Source organism: Amaranthus tricolor, chromosome 6, assembly GCF_026212465.1.
Source record: "Amaranthus tricolor cultivar Red isolate AtriRed21 chromosome 6, ASM2621246v1, whole genome shotgun sequence".
Taxonomy (NCBI): domain Eukaryota; kingdom Viridiplantae; phylum Streptophyta; class Magnoliopsida; order Caryophyllales; family Amaranthaceae; genus Amaranthus; species Amaranthus tricolor.
This window is the reverse complement of record NC_080052.1, coordinates 26,008,894-26,030,307: the sequence shown is the minus strand read 5'-3', so window position 1 is coordinate 26,030,307 and position 21,414 is coordinate 26,008,894. Positions and strand designations below refer to the sequence as shown.

At 33.9% G+C, this 21,414-nt stretch overlaps 2 protein-coding genes across 2 annotated transcripts; both read left to right on the top strand.

Moving 5' to 3' along the window:
- The first annotated feature begins 990 nt into the window (after positions 1 to 990).
- On the top strand, positions 991 to 9,449 carry LOC130815043 (protein MEI2-like 5). Its single transcript, XM_057681376.1, has 13 exons — positions 991 to 1,347; positions 3,592 to 3,633; positions 3,712 to 3,852; positions 3,930 to 4,402; positions 5,318 to 5,476; positions 5,566 to 5,682; positions 5,770 to 5,921; positions 6,449 to 6,537; positions 6,637 to 7,585; positions 7,825 to 7,909; positions 8,022 to 8,090; positions 8,345 to 8,524; positions 8,635 to 9,449. The coding sequence occupies exons 2-13, from the start codon at positions 3,603 to 3,605 to the stop codon at positions 8,764 to 8,766; spliced, it is 2,577 nt and encodes an 858-aa protein (XP_057537359.1). The 5' UTR covers positions 991 to 1,347; positions 3,592 to 3,602; the 3' UTR covers positions 8,767 to 9,449.
- A 2,491-nt stretch (positions 9,450 to 11,940) lies between these two features.
- LOC130815042 (protein MEI2-like 5) lies at positions 11,941 to 19,811 on the top strand. The gene is made up of 13 exons (XM_057681375.1): positions 11,941 to 12,390; positions 13,908 to 13,947; positions 14,027 to 14,167; positions 14,245 to 14,717; positions 15,504 to 15,662; positions 15,753 to 15,869; positions 16,095 to 16,246; positions 16,868 to 16,956; positions 17,049 to 17,997; positions 18,093 to 18,177; positions 18,280 to 18,348; positions 19,027 to 19,206; positions 19,292 to 19,811. The coding sequence occupies exons 2-13, from the start codon at positions 13,917 to 13,919 to the stop codon at positions 19,421 to 19,423; spliced, it is 2,577 nt and encodes an 858-aa protein (XP_057537358.1). The 5' UTR covers positions 11,941 to 12,390; positions 13,908 to 13,916; the 3' UTR covers positions 19,424 to 19,811.
- The last annotated feature ends 1,603 nt before the right edge of the window (positions 19,812 to 21,414 follow it).

The following is a 21,414-nucleotide window of genomic DNA, read 5'->3' as shown; positions in this document are numbered from 1 at the left end:
CAAACTACTCTGTTGGCCTAGAATTATTTGAGATGGCGACCTCTAAATAAAGCAGGTATAAGGGTAAAAAATCAACCTATTGGCGTTCTCGTTTCCTCAAATTATTGATTGAATATGTCTTTGTCATCATTAAATATAAAATTAATTAATTGTTTATGTGAGATTATATTGTTTACTGAATTGATTTTTAACTCAACTGTATATTATTTTTCCTAAACTATTTTTAAACTTAATTATTTAACAAGATGGAGTTGAAATTACTCAATTTTTTTTATTTTGGGAGTTTTTCCATTTTCTTTCTTACATTTTTATTTTTGCAGGTCATTAATCATGTGGGGATCGTGGAATGATGTTCACCTAGAAAATTAGTTTTATTAGTAGTCATGTCTCAATTTAAACTTCCTTAAGTTGTAAAACTTGTTTAGTTGGTTTAATTTTACTAATTTATTTTACGGTTTTTTAGCCTAACATTTATTTAATAGAAGTAGATTGACGGTAATGCTCATATGATTAGAATTTGGTTCATTTTTTCCTTGAAAATCCTTTTTAAAATTGGACCTAATTATGAAGGTGCTACAATGTATATCAAATTTTGCTAGAAATAAATAATTTTCTCTCCAAAATTAAATACTCATAATAAATAATGATCTTTAATCCTAAGAAATTGCAATATTAATAATTAGCATAAATAATAAGAAATTAGTAGAAATCACTAAATTACTTTATAAAATTAATACTAAGATAAATAAAAAAATATATAGATAAGAATTCAAAAAATAGTGTAAACACAATTTAAAATAAAAGTATTACAGAACTAAATAGACAAATTAAAATAAAAAGTGCCACAATTTTTAAGGAGTTCTGTAATTGTGTAAATGTCTAACAGAGTATATGAGTATATTCCAAATATGAAGACGGACGCCAAAGGAAAATTAAAAAGAGTTAATAAGTCCACCATTTTATCTCTATTTTCTGCTTTCATCAATCATTCTCTAGTCTCAACTCACGTCTCTCTATTCAAACTGTTTTTCTCTCATTCTCTTCCTCCAATTATACCTTACATTTTAAATTTTAGTGGGAGAACCAATTTTATCTAATTTACTCATTAATCCGAATTTCTTCATTTATTTTTCTTGTCAATTTTAATTTTTATTAAAAAACCCCTAGATATTTTCTTTCTTCACGTCTCTCTTTTTCCTGTGTCTCCTGTTTAAGAAGATCACTTTTATTGGGATTTTATTCATGGAATTTCCGTTTGTTTTCTGCATGTAAATGATCTTCAACTTTCTCCCATTTGTATGCAGTCTTACTAACTTCATCAGCTTCCATTTTCGTTGACCTTTTTGGGTAATTTTCTGATTTCTTCTTGATTAATCGAATGTTTGATTTTTAATGTAAACTCTTCAACTTTATGATTCTGGGAATTTAGCATATTGTATTTAATTTCTGGGTTTTTCTTTGCAAATGAATTGACCCTGAATTATTTTAGTTTTTAGTTAGTTTTTTTTTTTTTTTAAATTAATTTTTTAGTAAAAAATTCTCATTACAATTATTGTTAGGTTTTATCGTCGAAAACCAGAGTAAAATATATTTTTTTGGGCAGTTACCATTCCTTTTTTTCATTTTTTATTTTAAAGTACAAAATAAAAAAATAAAAATAAAAAACTTAGTTGATAATGCAAAAAATAATCCATGATGTATTCAGAATGATGGAGTAAGATTTGTTTTATGTGATTTGTTTAGGTTTTTCAGCCATCTATCTTTCCTTAGAATTAAAAGACTTGTAATGTTGGGAGTTTTTCAGTTAAGTTATCTTGTTTGACTTTGCATATACTAAATTATTAGTTTTCTTACTCAAATGGCACAGATGGTGCCCCTTACTTTAAGTTTTAGGCTTTCTAATCTGCAATTTAGCATTCTCCTGTAGCCTGTAGGTAAATTGACAATGAATATTGCAGTTTATCTGTAACTGTACAGACAAAGTCAACTCGAGTCGGTTTTTGCTAATCTGTATGGTGATCATGATGGGTGTTAATAAGTAGATGCAATTATGGTATTTGCTATTGAATTTGTTTGAAGATATGATCTTTATATTGTTTGCTTATTTTTTGTAGCTATGGATGTTGTTTTGATGTTCTAGAGGAAGTTCTGTTGAATTGCTATTGCTTTTTCTATATATTTGGCTGGTCTTTAATATTGGGAAGACTTATTCTGAGATGTAGGGTAGTTTAGCATTGGGAAAGTTCTATATAGGTTAAAAATGAATGGATTTTATTGTGTTTAGGGGTCAATTGATCTATTGTTTCTTGCTGTAATATAGCAAACTCTACAACAGCTTAAGCTCTAGATTAGTAGGGGAAGAAGGGGAGGGAAGAGAAAAGGAGGGGAGGGGAGATGAGATTGAGATGTTTTCTTTCAAGATCGTTTCAATGTCGTAAAGATATGTTTCGTGTAGAATGATAGGAAGTTATCTCCTTCAATTCCAATCTCGCCATTTCCTCTCCTTCCCTTTTGGTATCCTGGTGAACGATACATAATGCCTCCATTGATCCCCCTACTTCCTCCATTTCATTGAATCCCAACATAATAGTACTAGGCTTAAATGCTTCAACAAAGGGCTCCAAAGGTTAAACCTCAATAAAATTGTCTGAAATATAGTCCTTGGGTCAATCATGATTCTCTTGAACCAAAAAAGATGTAATTCCTCAAGTCAATCCGACTATCCAATTAATTATCTAAAGAATCTACTTACAAGAATTATTGAATTTTTTAAGCATATATTCTTGAATCTGGCATTTAAATGAAGTTCAAATTCAGACCATCTCATAAACATTTGATATGTTAGACAACTAGACGCCTATAATTAAATACTTACTACTTTTCTTGATCCAATTTTGTACATTCTGGCCATTAAATTCGGAAAGTTCCAAATTTGGCGTAAAACCAAGTGTTTCACCCCCTTTTGATGATTAAAACCAGACAAATCTTCGTTCACATCTTGCATCATCCTACTGAAGTAGTCTTGCCTCCATTGGCTGGTCTTGCTGAAGAGTGGGAGCTTCAAGAGACTGGAGATAAACTTCTAGGGTGTTTGATTGCTGTTTAATAGTTAAGAGACTTGAGATATGAGCAATTTTGTGAGACTGCACGTAATTAGAGTTCCAGTGCTTATTTATTGATCATTCCAATCATGACAGCCTGTTGAAAATAATCGTGGATGTTGTCATGATTGCTGTAGTAGTCTTGATGTTGCAGATGCGACACCCCGCGGGTTTAGACTTGTTTTGCGGACATCGCAATGTGAATTATTAATTTGAAAAATATTCATTTTGTCATAGTAATTCATGTTTATATTTAAATTAAAGCTTATAATATACCTTTTAGAACTTAATACATACTAACTATAAGACTATAATGACTAACATGTTAGAATAACTATTACTCCGTGATTTTGAATCACAAGTTTCGGAACATGTTTTGTTTCATTCGATAGCCTAAGTAGTGAGCAAAAAATAGAGTTATTTTATTTCTTTACTGCTGTTATTGTAAAAATCTCAAGTTCCTAACAAACTGCTTTTGATTGGCATACAGTTTATTGTACGATGGGTCAGCGTGCTGAAGATTCCGTTTTAGGTAAAAGTTTGAAACATTGACTTGTCTGAAAATTTATATTGATCGTCTCCTGTTTAATTTTTGTTAATGGATTTCTAGGCCCTTGGAAGATTCCAACAACACTTAAGCCTCTGGAAATGGGAACTAGTGCGTGGAATAGGCGTCCCAACTCTATGTATCATACCTCAAGTGATGTATCATTATTCTCGAGCTCTTTGCCCGTCCTTCCTCATGAAAAGTGTAAGCTTCTTTGCACAAAAAGCACAACAGTGTTCTCTTTTCTGCATCTGGAGTCTGATATCACTTATTATATGCAGTAAGCATCAATGATCCTGAAAATGGCCGGAAAGCTATTGATGATGCCACAGAAAGCTTGAATCAAGTGGACCCAGATGTCGAAGGAAATGATTTACTTGACGATGATATCATAAACCATACAGTCGGCTTTGTTTTACCTGGCGATGAAGATGAACTCTTTGCTGATATAGCAAATGATTATGATTTTACTACTGTGACTAACCAAATGGATGATTTAGGGGATGGTGATGTTTTTGATAATTTGGGAGGTATGGAGCTAGAAAATGATGTTCAGGATAACTTGAGCTTAGATATGTCGATGGTCAGCCTCTCTGATGGCATGATTGGTAACGGAATGATTCATTATGGCCCTCCAAATGGTATGGGAACTATTGCTGGAGAACATCCGTATGGGGAACACCCTTCTCGGACTTTATTTGTTCGTAATATAAATAGCAATGTCGAGGACTCTGAATTAAGAAGCCTTTTCGAGGTAAATTTATGTTGTGTGTGGTTTAATACTTGTTATACTTCCTTTAATGGATAATGAAAAAAGCTTGTGAATGTTTTTTTTTTTTTTTTCCAATGATATAGAAATCTATTCTTGATTGGTGAAGTATCAAATATGTGCTTATGAGATAAGAATATGTGTTTGAATAATTGACTGGATTTATTATTTAATCTATGAAGTAAATGTGTCAAATTTTCAATGCTTATCTTATCATAGAACTAGTGGATTACTTTAGTTGACCTTTAAACTTGGACTAATATCCATGTGCCATTCCATGTAGGCATTTTCTTTTTAATAAAATTAACTCCCTTTCAGGGATTTTTGAAATTGTTTAAGAAACTATCATTGTTTACCTTTCTAGCGATGTTTGCTTCTTGTTGGGTGGTGTGGTCAGTGTAACATGATTCGCTAGCTGATTTTTTTTTTTTTTGAATTCGAGATTCACTCAAAATTTTCCTAGAATAGCTCAAAACCGATCATAAATCGCCTTTTTCGATTCGCGATTTTCGAGGAGATTAGCGATTCATGTGACACTGGGTGTGGTTCTTGTTTCCCGTATATGTTGTCTACTAATGTGGCATTGTGCATAACCATGTATATGTTTTCTCTTATTGGTAGACTCCCTAAAGTGTCTAGATCCATGACTTCATCTACTGTACCTTTTAGTATTTGTTATCTGGTGTTGGTTTGATTGTGTTATCCACCGGTCTACATTAACTAATGCTTTTATTGGTTTTTTTGGATAATATTTTTTCTTTGATTTATGAATTTCGATTGAAATTAGCTTCTTTGTTTTTGTCGTTGTTTTTGGGTTAGCAGGATAGTTGGTATGCGATGTGATTATGCAAACCTATATATACTGATATTTTCTTTTCTTTGTTATCTGGTATTCAACAGCAATATGGCAATATCCGAACTCTGTATACAGCATGCAAGCACAGAGGCTTTGTGATGATTTCTTATTACGACATTCGCGATGCGAGAGCAGCCATGCGGGGTTTACAGAATAAGCCATTGCGGCGGAGGAAACTTGACATACACTTTTCCATTCCTAAGGTTTTAGAGATTGTTTCTTGAATGTTTCTGCGTATTTGCTTTGGTAACCATTTTATGACTCAAAATGACGATTATATTTATCTGTTTAGGATAACCCATCTGAGAAGGATATCAATCAGGGAACACTAGTGGTCTTTAATCTGGATCCATCGGTTTCCAACGAGGAACTGCGCCTGATTTTTGGGGCTTATGGAGAAGTCAAAGAGGTGATCAAACTCTCTTATTTGTGCATTAAGTTGATTATCTATGATTCTTCCGTATGCTAACAATGTTTACTTTTTTTTCTGATACAGATAAGGGAGACACCGCATAAGAAGCATCATAAGTTCATCGAATTCTATGATGTGAGAGCTGCAGAGGCGGCACTCAGGGCATTGAATAGGAGTGACATAGCTGGAAAACGCATAAAGCTTGAACCTAGTCGTCCTGGTGGTACACGACGAAAGTGCGTAATTTTTGTTTTTATACCCATTGTAGGGTGTCATGGCTTTGTGGTTCTTTTTAATAACTACAAAGCCTTGGTTACGAAAAGTTGAGTAATGCCACCATGCATAAATCTTCATTAAATATTCATAACATTCATTCAACATATGGAGGCGTTGATATCTAGCGCTTTGGCTAATCTTTTGAATTTGATGTGCTTCGTTAAAGAAGAAAAGATTTCCTAACACGTTCTCCGTAACTCTACCTCTCTGCCCTGTAATTGAAGTCTGTTTGGAATTACATGGTGGGTTGCTTGCGTTTGAACTATTGCCTCAGTGACCTTATTGCCTTTGGAGAGGGAGCTTTATCTTAAGCTTTTGAGTATTGATCTAGGATGGTTTAAACTCTCGATTCTAATGGAATGACTGCATCAAGTTGCATTTTTTGACTGTTGATGACACTGCTTCATTTTGACCTATTCAAGCTCGTCTTATCACAATGTGTATTGAGTACATGAAAAAAACTCACTTACTCTATTTGTAATGCCAGCTTGCTGTTGCAACTGAATCAAGATGTTGAGCCTGAAGAATCTCGATTTCGGCAACTCATTGGTTCCCCGATAAACAACTCTCCTCCGGGTAATGTCATGTTGCTCGCCTATTGTCCATTACGTACCAACTTAATGATCATTTTACTGCTGTCAGTACTATGAAGCTAATATGTTGTTTCGATGGCAGGTGGGTGGCTACAGCAATTGAACAGTCCCGTTAAAAACAATTCAATGCACACTTTTAGCAGATCCCCTGGATACAGGACGATGAGCCCTACAACGACAAACAGCCATCTTCCTGGATTGGCATCAATTTTGAATTCTCAAGCATCTGTCTCACCAAAACTTGCACCGATTGGCAAAGACTTCGGCAGGGGAACCCATGTTGAGCAATTGTTTGGCAGTAGTTCTGAGAATAGAGCCAATTTACAGCCTCCCCATTCATTTCCCGAGCTTAAGTCAGGGGGACAGTTATCTGGCTCCATATCATCATTTGGTGCATCCACTTCAAATGGATCTACCATTGAGACTTTATCTGGACCTCAGTTTCTTTGGGGGAGTCCCAAGACCGTTTCAGAAAATTCAAAGTCAACTGCGTGGCCAGCCCACTCGGGAAATCCCCTCTTGTCAAATGGTCATCGGCATGGGTTTCCATATTCTAGTCATCATGGCCCATTTTTAAGCTCAACCCAGCATTATCAGCAGCATGTTGGATCCGCTCCTTCTGGTTTCCATCATCTAGAAAGGCATTTTGGCTTCTTTCCAGAATCACCAGAGACATCATATATGAACCATGGTGGTTTTAGGAGTGTAAACCGAGCTCCTAACAATGGCAGTTACATGATGAATGTTGGTCCTCGATCGGCTTTACATGGTGGCATTGGAGGGAATATGCCTGAAAGTAATTCCCCTAGTTTTAGGATCATGTCTTCACCAAGGCTTAGTCCTGTATTTCTTGGTAATGGTCCATACCCTGGGCAAGTTGCTGGCTTAGATTCTGAACGCAATCGCAGTCGACGGATTGAAAATAATATAAATCAGGTTGATAGCAAAAAACAATTTCAATTAGATTTGGAGAAGATTGCAAATGGTGAAGATACCCGGACAACTTTGATGATAAAAAATATTCCAAACAAGTATGAATGACATTTATGCTCTTTATTAGATGCAATTATATCTCAAGCCGAGGCTCTCATTGACTCCAACCTCCTTATCTCGTTTGATAAGGGTATGGTCTGTCGCCATCCAACCTCCCAGACCACGATCATAGATTCTATGAGCGGGATATACTGGGTATGATGATCACAATTAGATGCAAATATATGATGAAGTCTTCTTTCCGATCATTTTGACAAATTTTGTTTGATGTCTCTAGGTATACCTCAAAAATGTTATTAGCTGCTATCGATGAAAATCACAAAGGCACTTATGATTTTATCTATCTACCTATTGATTTTAAGGTAATGATGTTGGCAGAAAGAGGCAAGAGCAAATCTGCATTAAGATTCGGTTACAATGAGAACTTTGTTGATTTTCTCGAGCTAATTGTTTCTCAATTGTTTGTGTTTGCAGAACAAGTGTAACGTAGGTTATGCGTTTATCAATATGATGTCTCCATTGCTTATCATCCCGTTTTATGAGGTAACACCTGCCTTTAAAGGCTAGTTTAGGGACCTTAGCTGAAGCTTCGACATTTTATCATGTTGGTGCTTTTCGAGAGTGAATCCCGAATTTTTATGTCTAAGCTGGACTTTTATTCTTGACATACATTTTTTCTCTTCATTTAACATTAATAAAACTGCTGAAAAGAAAGGGTATTACTCGCAAAGTTCGATCATTCTCTAAACGTCACGTAAATTAATATAAAATTTTGATTTTTTTTTTCTTTTGAACAGGCTTTTAATGGCAAGAAGTGGGAAAAATTCAATAGCGAGAAAGTGGCTTCCTTGGCATATGCTCGCATCCAAGGAAGGCCAGCCCTTATCGCCCACTTTCAAAATTCTAGCTTGATGAATGAAGATAAGCGTTGTCGACCCATTTTATTCCATTCCGAAGGCAATGAAGTTGATGAACAGGTGCGTTTCCTTAAGCGAATATTTCCTAAATTGTGAAGCTTATAGAGTTTATCATGTCGCCGAGCTTTGGCATATATTACGAAGTAATCTAATGCACAAGTTTTTCCCAGATCATCCAAGAAAATCTGCCTTCAAATAGTTTTAACATCCAGATTTGTCCGCCAAATGAGTCGGAGTCAGGCGAAACCTCCAGAAACAATGGAAAAGATGGTCTAGAAGAGAATTCCGACAGTCTTTTATAGAAGTGGTTAACCATGACTACTCGACAGGCTGGTTAATTTGTTCTAACTTTCTTGTATATATGATGAAGTGTACAAACTAGGAAGAGGTTGCTCCTAAAAGGCGAAGGAGCGTCAGTATAACTATATTGTGTTTTGGATCCGGACTCATAGTTTTTTGCTTGAAAGCTCTGAAACCCAAACAACAGTGGTTATGGGCGGTTTGACAGGATATATGGGCGGTTAGACAGGATATGCGGAACCAACCAACGGCTGAAGAGCTGGAAGTAAATAATCGGATCCCTTTTCTGAATATCTGTTTTCGAAAAAAAACTTGTGTCGGCCTGTAGGTTCATTAGTTTTCCCGGCAATATTTTTCGTGTTGGGGTCTGAAGAATTGTTTTCGTTTTTGCAATTTCTGAGTCGGATCAAATTGTGAATATATGGCATCCGACACTCGGTCTGTGTTATGGTTCAAGTGTTGAACTTTTTGAGGATTGTGTTGGCAATGCTTTTATAACTTGTACAAACCTTGTAAAATGGGGAAGGGACCATTGTGATGCAACTCTTGGACATAATATGTAAGTATATAATTTTTAATGGTTTTCCCATCTCTTTTTTCCTTACTGCCTCAACAAATTCAGAATCTCCATTGTCCATTGTCATTTATCCAGCCAACTTCTGATTTTTAATAAGTGTTATATTTCTGTTTTTCTTGCTTTCCAATACATAAAATTAATCTTTATTATTTTTAATTTTATATGATAAAAAATTTTAAAAAATTAATTTAATGAAAAATGCATATAAAAATAAATCAAATAAGATCTCACTTGACTGTGTTTTACATTATACATAAAAAAGTATGTGCCAATTAAGATTTTTCGATGAAGTGTTGCAACTATTGAAATCTAGAGGAATTACTTAATAAAATCGGCCCCATAAAAATTTTCAAATTATATTAATGTAATAATCATTTTTCAAATATGCTATCATTTTTAGATGCAATTTTTATAAAAGGAATATATTAAGAAAAATTATAAGAATTTAACGAATTTTTTTTTATGTCTTTTATTTGCAGATAGCATGTTGAAAATATAATGTCACGTCAGAATTTTGGGTAAACTTGTTTTGTGAACTCCCAATTATCATTTTGAGTTATAAATTACCACAATCTCATGTTTAGCCATAAAATCCTCACTTTTGTAGTTTCAATAGTAACTTGGATTTAAAGTAGATGAAAAACAACTAATTTTTCATTTAATGTGACTAGTTTAAATAGTTAAAATGAATGTCTTAACATTTAATATATCCTTTTAATATCTAAAATAATATGTTAAACGTCAAATAACTAATAAGAGTATTTAATTTTAAATACCAAAAAAAAAAATGTTTTAAATAATTCGGATGGGCAATGTAACTTAATTTAAAACTTTATTACTGTAAGACTATTTTAAATAAGAATGTGTGATAATAACGTGTTTTACAAACAATTACTCTTTCTGTTTTCATTTGCTTTTTTTTTTTTGCATATGCCAATGCAAACTTAAAAGTCAAATAAATTTAATTTTGAGTTTTTTAAAAAATTTTAATAAAATTAATATTTAGAAAGTACATATTGAGAGAAATCTATCAAGATCCCATATGAATATGTTTTTTCATATAGATGATGAGAAATCATAGTCAAAGTTTGATACTAAAATTCGTAACTTCAATTTGAGAAAAACATATGAAAACGGAAGGAATAATAGCTAATTAAAACAATTGATTTTGAACCCGCTGAAATGAAGAACTTGTTGAAAAATAGATGATTCATAATAACATATTGTTTCAAACAACAAATTAACTAAAATTTGATCACTGATCTAACTAACAATTTATGTCAAAATAAATTAAAATTCGAAATACGGTAATACCCAATTCATTTGAAAAAAACACTTACTACGCACACGCATTTCACAAAACACCTACTACAATAACATAAACTCTTACACCAAATACCTTAAACACCTACAACACATAATATAAACACACACGACAAATAATCTAAACACCTACTGCACATAACAAAAATACCTAGATCACATAACAAAAACACCTACAACAAATAACCTAAACACCTACATCACATAACCTAAATCCTTACAACAAATAACTAACCTAAATACCTACAATACATAACTTCAACATGTTTAAAAACTTGAGATATTGTGAATCCCTACTTAACGTATCCTAAATACATATTTGAGATATCCTAAAACCTTACAAAGTAAGTTTGTAATTACACTATATTTTCCTTTTTTATTTAAAAAACTTATGAATCAACCCACTAGAGAGACCGCCACTCACAATAATTAGTGTTTTAGCTGGTCTTGGACGAGACAGCCTCATTATGAAACCGTCAATTTGTGCGGGCCTAATTTGCGCGTATAACAACTGGGCCTTTTTTTTCATTTTTTAGGCATATTTCAATTTTAATCTAAGGTTTCAATTTTGACCTTAAAGGTATCAATTTTCAAAATTGATACTTTTAAGGTCAAATTTGATAAATGCTCTGAAAAATGAAATGTTGTTACACGCGTGTGAAATGGGCTGGGCCCACACTTCGTCTTAACTTGCGACGGTCTCGTCTAAGTTTTTGTGTTAGTGTTTTACTACCTCCTATTCAACCCATTAGTCTCATTTAGTTTTTCACACTTGTCGAGATAATATTTTAACATTTAATATCCCTAATTATTCTAAATTTTAAAAAAATAATATTAATAATCTTTGTATTGAGACGAATTAAACAAGATCTTATAAGACTATGTTTTAACTTATAGACTAAGAATAAAATACAAATTAAAAGTGATAAGTGAATAGTGAAAAAAAATAAGTGGGACTAATGGGTAGGATAGGAGGGAGTATGTTACAGCTAGTCCATTGAGAGACCATCTCTTTGAGAGACGTATCTTAAACCCAACCCATCAAAGATTAATGTCTACTTACCGTATTCTAAATGCTTACTTGCATTGTTTTTAATACTTACTCACCGTATCCTTAATGCCTACTTTCAATATCTTAAATATTTACTTACATCATTCTTAATGTCTACTTATAAAATTTTATAAAATATATAATAATCGGCCCAATTAGAGATGGTCTCTCAAAAAAATTTGCGTTTAAGTTAAAGACGGACGCCAAAAGAAATTAAAAAGAGTTAATAACCCCACCATTTGTTCTTCTCTCTCCTCTCTTCAATCATTCTCTAGTTTACTCACGTCTCTCTCTCACATTAAACCCCCCTTTCTCACTCTCCTTCTCTTTCTTTCGTGTGTGTGTTCCTCCAATTATACTAATAATTTTAATTTCAACTCAAAAGCAATTCTCCTTAGAGAATCAATCCACAAAGTTAAGATAATTTTAACCCATTAGTCCAAAAATTTTAATTTTTTTTCTTGTTATTTTTGTCAATTTTTAATTTTTAATTTTAAAAACCCACAGGAAATTCTCTTTCTTTACGGCTCTCTTTTCCTTGTTGTCTCCTGTTCAAGAAGATCACTTTTATTGGGTTTTCTTTTGTGTTTCGTGTGTAAATTCCTCCATTTGTTTTCTGCATGTAAATGCTCTTCAACTTTCGCACCAGCTTTCAACTTCGTTGACCCTTTTTGGGTAATTTTCTCTTTCTTTTTTGTTTTTTACTTTAAATTATTGAATGTTTAATTTGTAATGTAAGTTCTTCAACTTTTTGATTCTGGGCATTTATCAAATTCCTTTTCAATTTCTGGGTTGTTGTTTGGAAATGAATTGACTATGAATAATGAATTAATTCAGTTTTTAATTTAGGTTTATTTGATGTATTAACTTTTTATATCATAAATTATCAATTACTCCATATTCTAATAACTATAACAATTATTGTTGGGATTTATTTAATGTAGGCTACACCCAGCTATGTCTGCGAAATAAATAAAATAAACTTGATGCTTTTTTTATGCAAAAAATAATCCATGATTTTTGTTTTAAGAATGTGATTAGTTGAGGAGTTTTAGCCTATAAGCCATATGCCTTTCCTTGTAAGCTGTAATGTTGGTGCTTTTTTGAGTCAAGTTATCTTCTTTGACTTTGCATACAAACTACTATACTACTTTCATGCTCAAATGGTCTTTCCTTGGTAGATTTTTCATTACGGTCAACTAGTGTCGGTGCAAACATGGTATCATGAAATTGTTATTGATTTTTGTTAAAAGATATAATCTTTCTTATGTTTTCTAAATTGATGTTATGGTGTAATTTTTGTGGTCTCTAATAATACTATGTTCATGCAAGCTTCAAGAGACATGAGATGATCTTCCATGGTGTTTTATAGATGTATTATACTCCCTCCTATTCTTTCTACTTGTTGCACAATTAGAGATATTAAGGGTTTAAATATTGTTTCGGCAAGCGTGTAAAAGATAAATGGGACAAGTAGGTTGAATAGGAGGGAGTAGTAATAGTATATGGCTGGATTTAACCACATTTGTTTATGGTTTTAGGGAATAGAGGAAATTGTGTGAGAAATTAGGGTTTGATCAAGTGTTGTACTACTTGATAACATCAACAATAAACATAATAGAGGAGGGAGAAAGAGAGAAAAAGATGAGAGAATTTGGAAGATTATGAGATGTCAAAGAAAGTTGTGTTTTATGAATCTTTACGATGGTTTTTTCCATGTTTATATACTTCCTCCGTTACATTGTTATTGCTACATTTGATTTTTTACGCAATTCAATGTGTTATTTTGATCATTTATATATTGAACTATGTTAAATGATTCAAACAAGATCCCACTTGTATTTTTTCTTACACATTAGTCGCAATATAGAAATAAGCTTGAACGATAAATAGTGTTTATAACCGTAATGTAGCGAGTATTTCAGGATGGAGAAAGTATGAGAAAGAAAATTAGCTTGTTCAGTATGTTCACATGCTTCAGTTGTTTTTTCTCTGAGTACTATAGAGGACATTATTGTTTGCCTTACTCATATGTATGGTAATTTTTGTGAGACTGCTTGTAATTAAAGTTCCAATTTCTAATTCATTGATAATCCAATCACGATAGCCTAATTTGGTGAGCTCCAAGAGATAATGGCTTCTTTTTTACTGCTGGTATTTTAAATTGATAACAGAGTCTTTTTGATTGGCAGAGTTATACAATGGGTCAGGGTGCTGAAGATTCCGTTTTAGGTGAAATTCGAAACGTTTTACATGCTTGAAAATTTCAATGATTGTCACTTGTTTAACTTTTGCTATTGGGTTATGCTAGGCTCTTGGAAGATTCCAACAGCATGTAAGTCACTAGAAACGGGAACTAGTATGTGGAATAAGGGTTCCAACTCGTTGTATCATACCTCAAGTGACGCATCCTTATTCTCGAGCTCATTGCCTGTTCTTCCTCATGAAAAGTGTAAGCTTTTTTTCACAAAGAGCACCCCATTGTTCTCTTTTCTGTATATGAAGTCTGATCTCAGTGCTGACATGCAGTAAGCATCAATGATCCTGGGAATGGGCGGCAAGCTGCTGATGATGGCGGGAAAAACTTGAATAACGGGGACCTAGTTGTTGAGGGAAACGATTTACTTGACAATGATATTGTAAAGCACACAATTGGCTTTCTTTTACCTGGCGATGAAGACGAACTCTTTGCTGATATAGCAAATGATTATGATTTTAATACCGTGAGTAACCAAATAGATGATTTGGGGGAGGGTGATGTTTTTGGTAATTTGGGAGGTATGGAGTTAGAAAATGATGTCCAGGATAACTTGAGCTTAGATATGTCGATGGTCAGTCTCTCTGATGGCATAACTAGTAATGGAATGCTTCATTATGGCCCTCCAAATGGTATGGGAACTATTGCTGGAGAACATCCATACGGAGAACACCCTTCTCGAACACTATTTGTTCGTAATATAAATAGCAATGTTGAGGACTCTGAATTAAGAAGTCTTTTCGAGGTAAATCAGTGTTTTGTGCAGTTTAGGACTTGTTATACTTCTCATGAATAATGAAAAAAGCTTTGTTTCTAATGCTTTGTTTTCCGAATAAGATAGCGATCTATAGTAGATTCGTGGGAATGTGCTTTTCCTTAATCGTATTATTGCCTTTTCTTTTTATGTAGATAAGAATATGTGTTTTGAATGACTGACGGACGTTTATGTTATTATTTATGTAGTTAAGAATAAGTGTTTGTATAATTTACTGATTTTTATGTTAATACGTAATGTATGAAGTTTTTGTTACCGTCAATGCTTATCTAATTGCGTATAAAACTATTGGACTACTTTAGTCCCCTTTAAACTTGGACCAACACCCATGTGCTTTTCTATTTTGCTTCCTATTGGGTGGTGTGGTTATTATTTTCCCTTGCATACGAGTTCATTTTCCTTTTGAATCCGTCCATTGAAGTTTTCCCATTCCTGTTTTCATCTGCACATTTAACTTACCTTTTCATCTCACCACCCATTTTTTTCACTTTCCCGTAAAATATATTATTACTTACTCACTTATTAAATTTTCACCCCATTTGTTCTTGGGACTATTTCTTTGTGCTTTTATTGGTTTGTTTGGACAGTATTTTTCGTGGAACTTATAAAAAAATTGTGATTCCGAATGAAGTTATCTTCTTTGTCTTTCGTTTTTGTTTTTGATTATGGGTCCACAGGAAAGTCGGCTAGCAATGTGATTTTGCGAACCTGGTAGATACTTATATTTGCTTTTCTTTGTCTTCTGTTATGGAACAGCAATACGGCAACATCCGAACTCTGTATACAGCATGCAAGCACAGAGGCTTTGTGATGATTTCTTATTACGACATTCGTGATGCGAGAGCAGCCATGCGGGGTTTACAGAATAAGCCATTGCGCCGGAGGAAACTTGACATACACTTTTCTATTCCTAAGGTTTTACAGAATGTTTCTTGAATGTTTCTGCATACTTGCTTTGATAACCAATTTTCCATTTTGAAATAATTCTTTCATTAATTTATTTAGGATAACCCATCCGAGAAGGATATCAATCAGGGAACACTAGTGGTCTTTAATCTGGATCCATCAGTTTCAAATGAGGAACTGCGTCAGATTTTTGGGGTTTATGGAGAGGTCAAAGAGGTGATCAAATTCTCACTTATTTGTGTTTTAAGTTTATCAGATCTTTGGGATGAATCAAACAATATCCAATATGACTATCTTTTGATTCATAGATTTAAGAATCAAATCAAATATATTAAAATTGATTGATAAATAGTGTCTATAATGCCAATGGGACCTTGTTGTTGGAAGCGAGAGAGTATGATTCTTCGGTCTAACATAGTTTTCTTCGTTTTCCTGATACAGATAAGGGAAACACCGCATAAGAAGCATCATAAGTTTATTGAATTCTATGATGTGAGACATGCAGAGGCGGCACTCAGTGCATTGAATAGGAGTGACATAGCTGGAAAACGCATAAAGCTTGAACCCAGTCGCCCTGGTGGTACACGTCGAAAGTGTGTAACTTTTATTCTTACTTCTTGCCCCCTTTCAAGGCTTTCATGACCATGAAATTTCACATATTATGTATGTAGACATTGGAACAGGCCATGCTGGCATGTGGCATGAGCATGTCTCGCTCATGGCTTGCACAGCATGGCCTGCCAACCCCCGTAGTGGCTATTTTGGGAAAATGGCACTCTCCTACTTTTTTTATAATCAAGTTCCGGAGAAGTAAATAAAAAAGATATTTGTCCTTTGCCCGTTGCACGGCCCATGTGCTCGTATCGTGTCGTTTCACGGGCGATTGTTTGGTCAACTTGAGCTCAACCCGACCTGATCCATTATTGTTGCACCTGCCATGACATGACCCATGAGGCATGTAGTTTGCATAACACGAGACGATGACCATGTCTAAACATCTCTGTTTACTAATCTAATGAAACATGTTTATCTTTTTAGTTCAACTAATTATTTTATGTTTAACCTTATGGCCTTTTGGTTCGTTTAATAACTATGATCTTGTTTGCGAAAAGTTGAGAAATGCTGCATGCAATAATCTTCATTACATATTCGTAGCATCCTATTCAACATATGGAGGCCTTGATATCTAGCACTTTCTTTACTTGTAATCCCAGCTTGATGTTGCAATTGAATCATGAGCTTGAGCCTGAAGAATCACGATTTCGGCAGCTTGTTGGTTCTCCAATAAACAACTCCCCTCCTGGTAACATCATATAACTAACCTCTCTTGAATAGGTTGCATACTAATGACCACCCTAAAGCTGTCGGTACTATAATTTTGTGTTCTGATGACAGGCGGTTGGCTACAGCAGTTGAGCAGTCCTGTTGAAAACAATTCAATGCACACTTTTAGCAAATCCCCCGGATACAGGACAATGAGCCCTACAACAACAAACAGCCATCTTCCTGGATTGGCATCAATTCTGCATTCTCAAGCATCTGTTTCACCGAAACTTGCACCGATTGGCAAAGACTTCGGCAGGGGAAGCCATGTTGAGCAATTGTTTGGCAGTAGTTCTGAGCAGAGAGCCAATTTACAGCCTTCACATTCACTTCCTGGGCTGAAGTTAGGGAGCCAGTTATCTGGCTCCATATCATCGTTTTGTGGATCCACTTCAAATGGATCTACCATTGAGACTTTATCTGGACCCCAGTTTCTTTGGGGGAGTCCCAAAACCGTTTTAGAAAATTCAAAGTCAACTGCCTGGACAGCCCAATCGGGAAATCCCCTCTTGTCCAATGGACATCGGCATGGGTTTCCATATTCTGGTCGTCATGGGCCCTACGTAAGCTCAACCCAGCATTATCAGCAGCATGTTGGATCTGCTCCTTCTGGTATTCATCATCTAGAAAGGCACTTTGGCTTCTTTCCAGAATCACCAGAGACATCATATGTGAACCATGGTGGTTTTGGGAGTGTAACCCGAGTTCCTAACAATGGCAGTTACATGATGAATGTTGGTCCTCGATCCACACTACATGGTAGCATTGCGGGGAACATGTCTGAAAGTAATTCCCCTAGTTTTAGGATCATGTCTTCACCAAGACTTAGTCCTGTATTTCTTGGTAATGGTTTATATCCTGGGCAAGTTGTTGGCTTAGAGTCTGAGCGAATTCGAAGTCGACGGTTTGAAAATAATGTAAATCAGGTTGATAGCAAAAGGCACTTTCAATTAGACTTGGAGAAGATTGCAAGTGGTGAAGATACCAGGACAACGTTGATGATAAAAAATATTCCAAACAAGTAAGGATGGCATTTATGCTCGTTATTAGATGCAATCTTATTATGAACTCTTCTTTCCTATTAGTTTAACAAATTTTGTTCCGTCTTGCATCTAGGTATACCTCAAAGATGTTATTAACCGCTATCGATGAAAATCACAAAGGCACTTATGATTTTATCTATCTACCCATTGATTTCAAGGTAACTTCGACAAGAAGAGAAAAACTCCATTTTAGATTCAGTTGCAATGAGAGTTGTTGATTTTCTCGAGCTAATTGTTTCTAGAATTGTTTTTATTCGCAGAACAAGTGTAATGTAGGTTACGCGTTTATCAATATGCTGTCTCCATCGCACATCATCCCATTCTATAAGGTACTACTTTGTGCTTTTTGAGGCTTTCTCATTTTTCCCAATGCTATGCTTTCTATTCAGTGTCCTCAGCTGAAGTTTTGGCAAATTCTTACCTAGCTGGTGTTTTCTGAGTGTATCGTGAGTTTATGTCTAAGCAGGACTAGTGTCGCATATTTGCTAATTGACTTGCGAATCTCGAATCGAAAAAAGTGAATTATGATCGGTTTTAGGCTATTTTTGAATCATATTGAACGAATCACGAATCCAAAAGGCAAACTAACTAGCGAATTATGTTTCACTGCAGGACCTTTCTTTTTACATACATTGCTCTTCCTTTAACCTTGTTTTAGATAATCGAATCTTGTCTCAGTTGGAGCAAATACCGTCTTTCTCGGACCAGGTCCTGAGTTCAATTCTCATGTAGCCCTTCAGCCTACCATGTAATAAAAAAACATCATTTTAGGTTTTTAGCTGGCGAGAACATGGGTTGGTCTAGTGGTTGAAGACTTCCCTTTTACCCTTGTAGTTGTGACAAGACTTCGATTCTCACCTACAGGCTATATGACTTTCCTCTTCCCCTTGCATGTATGGGACTTTCCAGCTTTACCCGACCAAAAAATAGAACATTGTTTACTATCATTCTCCCTCGATCACTTCGTACAGTAATTTAATATCAATATTTTGGTTTCTTTTAAATAGGCTTTTAATGGCAAGAAGTGGGAAAAATTTAATAGTGAGAAAGTAGCATCCTTGGCATATGCTCGCATTCAGGGAAGGTCAGCCCTCATTGCCCACTTTCAGAATTCGAGCTTAATGAATGAAGATAAGCGTTGTCAACCCATTTTATTCCATTCCGATGGCAATGAAGTAGATGAGCAGGTGCGTTTTCTTAATCAAATATTTGTGTACTTTGTCATCTTAGTTGTAGAACTTGTGGGTTATCTAACGCACAAGTTTTTTCCAGATTATCCAAGAACATCTGCTTTCAAACAGTTTTAACATCCAGAATTGCGAGTCAAATGTGTCCGATTCAGACGAACCCGTTGGAAACAATGGAAAAGATGGTCTAGACGAGAATCCCGACAGACTTTTGTAGAAATGGTTCACCATACTACTCGGGAGGCTGGTTAATATGCTAACTTTTTTTGTATATACGATGAAAATGTGTTTTGAATCCGGACTCATGGTTTTTTGCTCGAGAACTCTGGAACTAGCGGCTGTGGTTTGGCTTGGCAGGCTATGCGGGACCAAGGACTAAAAAGCTGAAGTAAATAATCCAATCCCCTCTTCTGTTTTTCTGTTTCGGAAAAAGAAAAATCGAATAGTTTTCCCCTCCGTTATTTTTTTTATGTAGGGGTCCGTAAAATTGTAATTTGTGATTTTTGAGTCGGATCAAATTGTGAATATAATCCAATACATAGTGTCAAAAACTAATGTTATGTATATGAAATTCCTATCGATAAAGTCTTTGTAATTTACAGTTATTTGTTATCGCAATTCTCCGTATCGAATTGCTTCGTACGCGATACTACACCTTTTGTCTATTGTCGTGAAAAATTTTGCAGAAGTCACATAATATATTTAGAGTTATAACATTTATTTGGAGTTATAACATGATATATTTGGTGTTATACCAGCATATATTTGAGGTTATAATATAATTTATTTGGGTTATAACATAATATATTTGAAGCTATAGCAATATATATATTTGAGGTTATAACATAATATATATGAGGTTATAGCAATATATATTTGTGGTTATAACATATTATATTTGAGGTTATAATATAATATATAGTTCGGTATATAATGGTCTGTGTTTGAGGGTATAGTATTTTTATAACACCAAATATATTATGTTATAATTTCAAATGTATGTTGTTATAACTCCATATATATATTATATTATTACTTCAAATATACATTGTTACAATTCTAGATATATTATGTTATAACCTCAAATATATTATGTTATAACCACAAATATATGTTGTTATAACCCATATACTTCCTCCGTTTCATAATTGTTGCTACATTTGCATGGGCACGGGAATTAAGAAAAGTGATTGACCTACACTGTAGCTGATTGTTTATTTTATAGAGTATAGTATTTTATTATTGTTAATTGAAAAAGAAAAAGGAAAAATAGGTTGTTAAGTTACTTTATAGAGTATAGTATATATTTTATTATAGAGTATAGAGTATAGAGTAGGATAAAAATAGGGGTAGATAGAACTTTAAATGATTGTTTTATTACTAAAAACGGAAATGTAGCAAGTAATATGAAATTGCCAAAAATAGAAAATGTAGCAGGTATTATAGAACGGAGGAAGTATATTATGTTATAACCACAAATATATGTTGTTATAACCCCATATATATTATGTTATAACCTCAAATATATATTGTTATAATTTCAAATATATTATGTTATAATCCAAAATAAATTATGTAATAAACCTCAAATATATGCTGGTATAACACCAAATATATTATGTTATAACCCCAAATATATTATGTGACTTTTCACATTAAACTTACACGTGTGTGTCAGTTTTTTTAAAATTAATATAATAGACTGGACTTTTGAGAAACGTCTTTAGAAAAGACGGTTTCAAGTAAAAATTGTTGATAATAAAATCGCCAAGCACACAAATGAGATGGTAACAAGAGATTTAATGTTGTACTGAATAGTTTTTGAAGTCATTTTAGAAACTTTTCCTATTAGAATATATCACCAACAACTGGAAAATTGCAGTTAGAATAAATTATTAACACAAGAATTTCAAGCATATATAAATAGTTGAAAGATAGATAAAACAATTCAAGATTTACGAAAATACATAAATTTTTATGTCAGTTGATCAAAAAACATAATAATTTGTGAGTTTGATCTTGCGGAAATCCAAGTAAATCACAAAAAATGATCATTTTTGAATTCAAGTCCTATGTCTTTTATTTTAGAATTAGAAGGCATCAATTCATTCAAATTGTTTCAATCAATCAATATTTTGATTAATGTAAACAACACATATTTTAAAGAGTTTATTTATTTATTTATTTTTTATTTCAGTTAACAGTTTA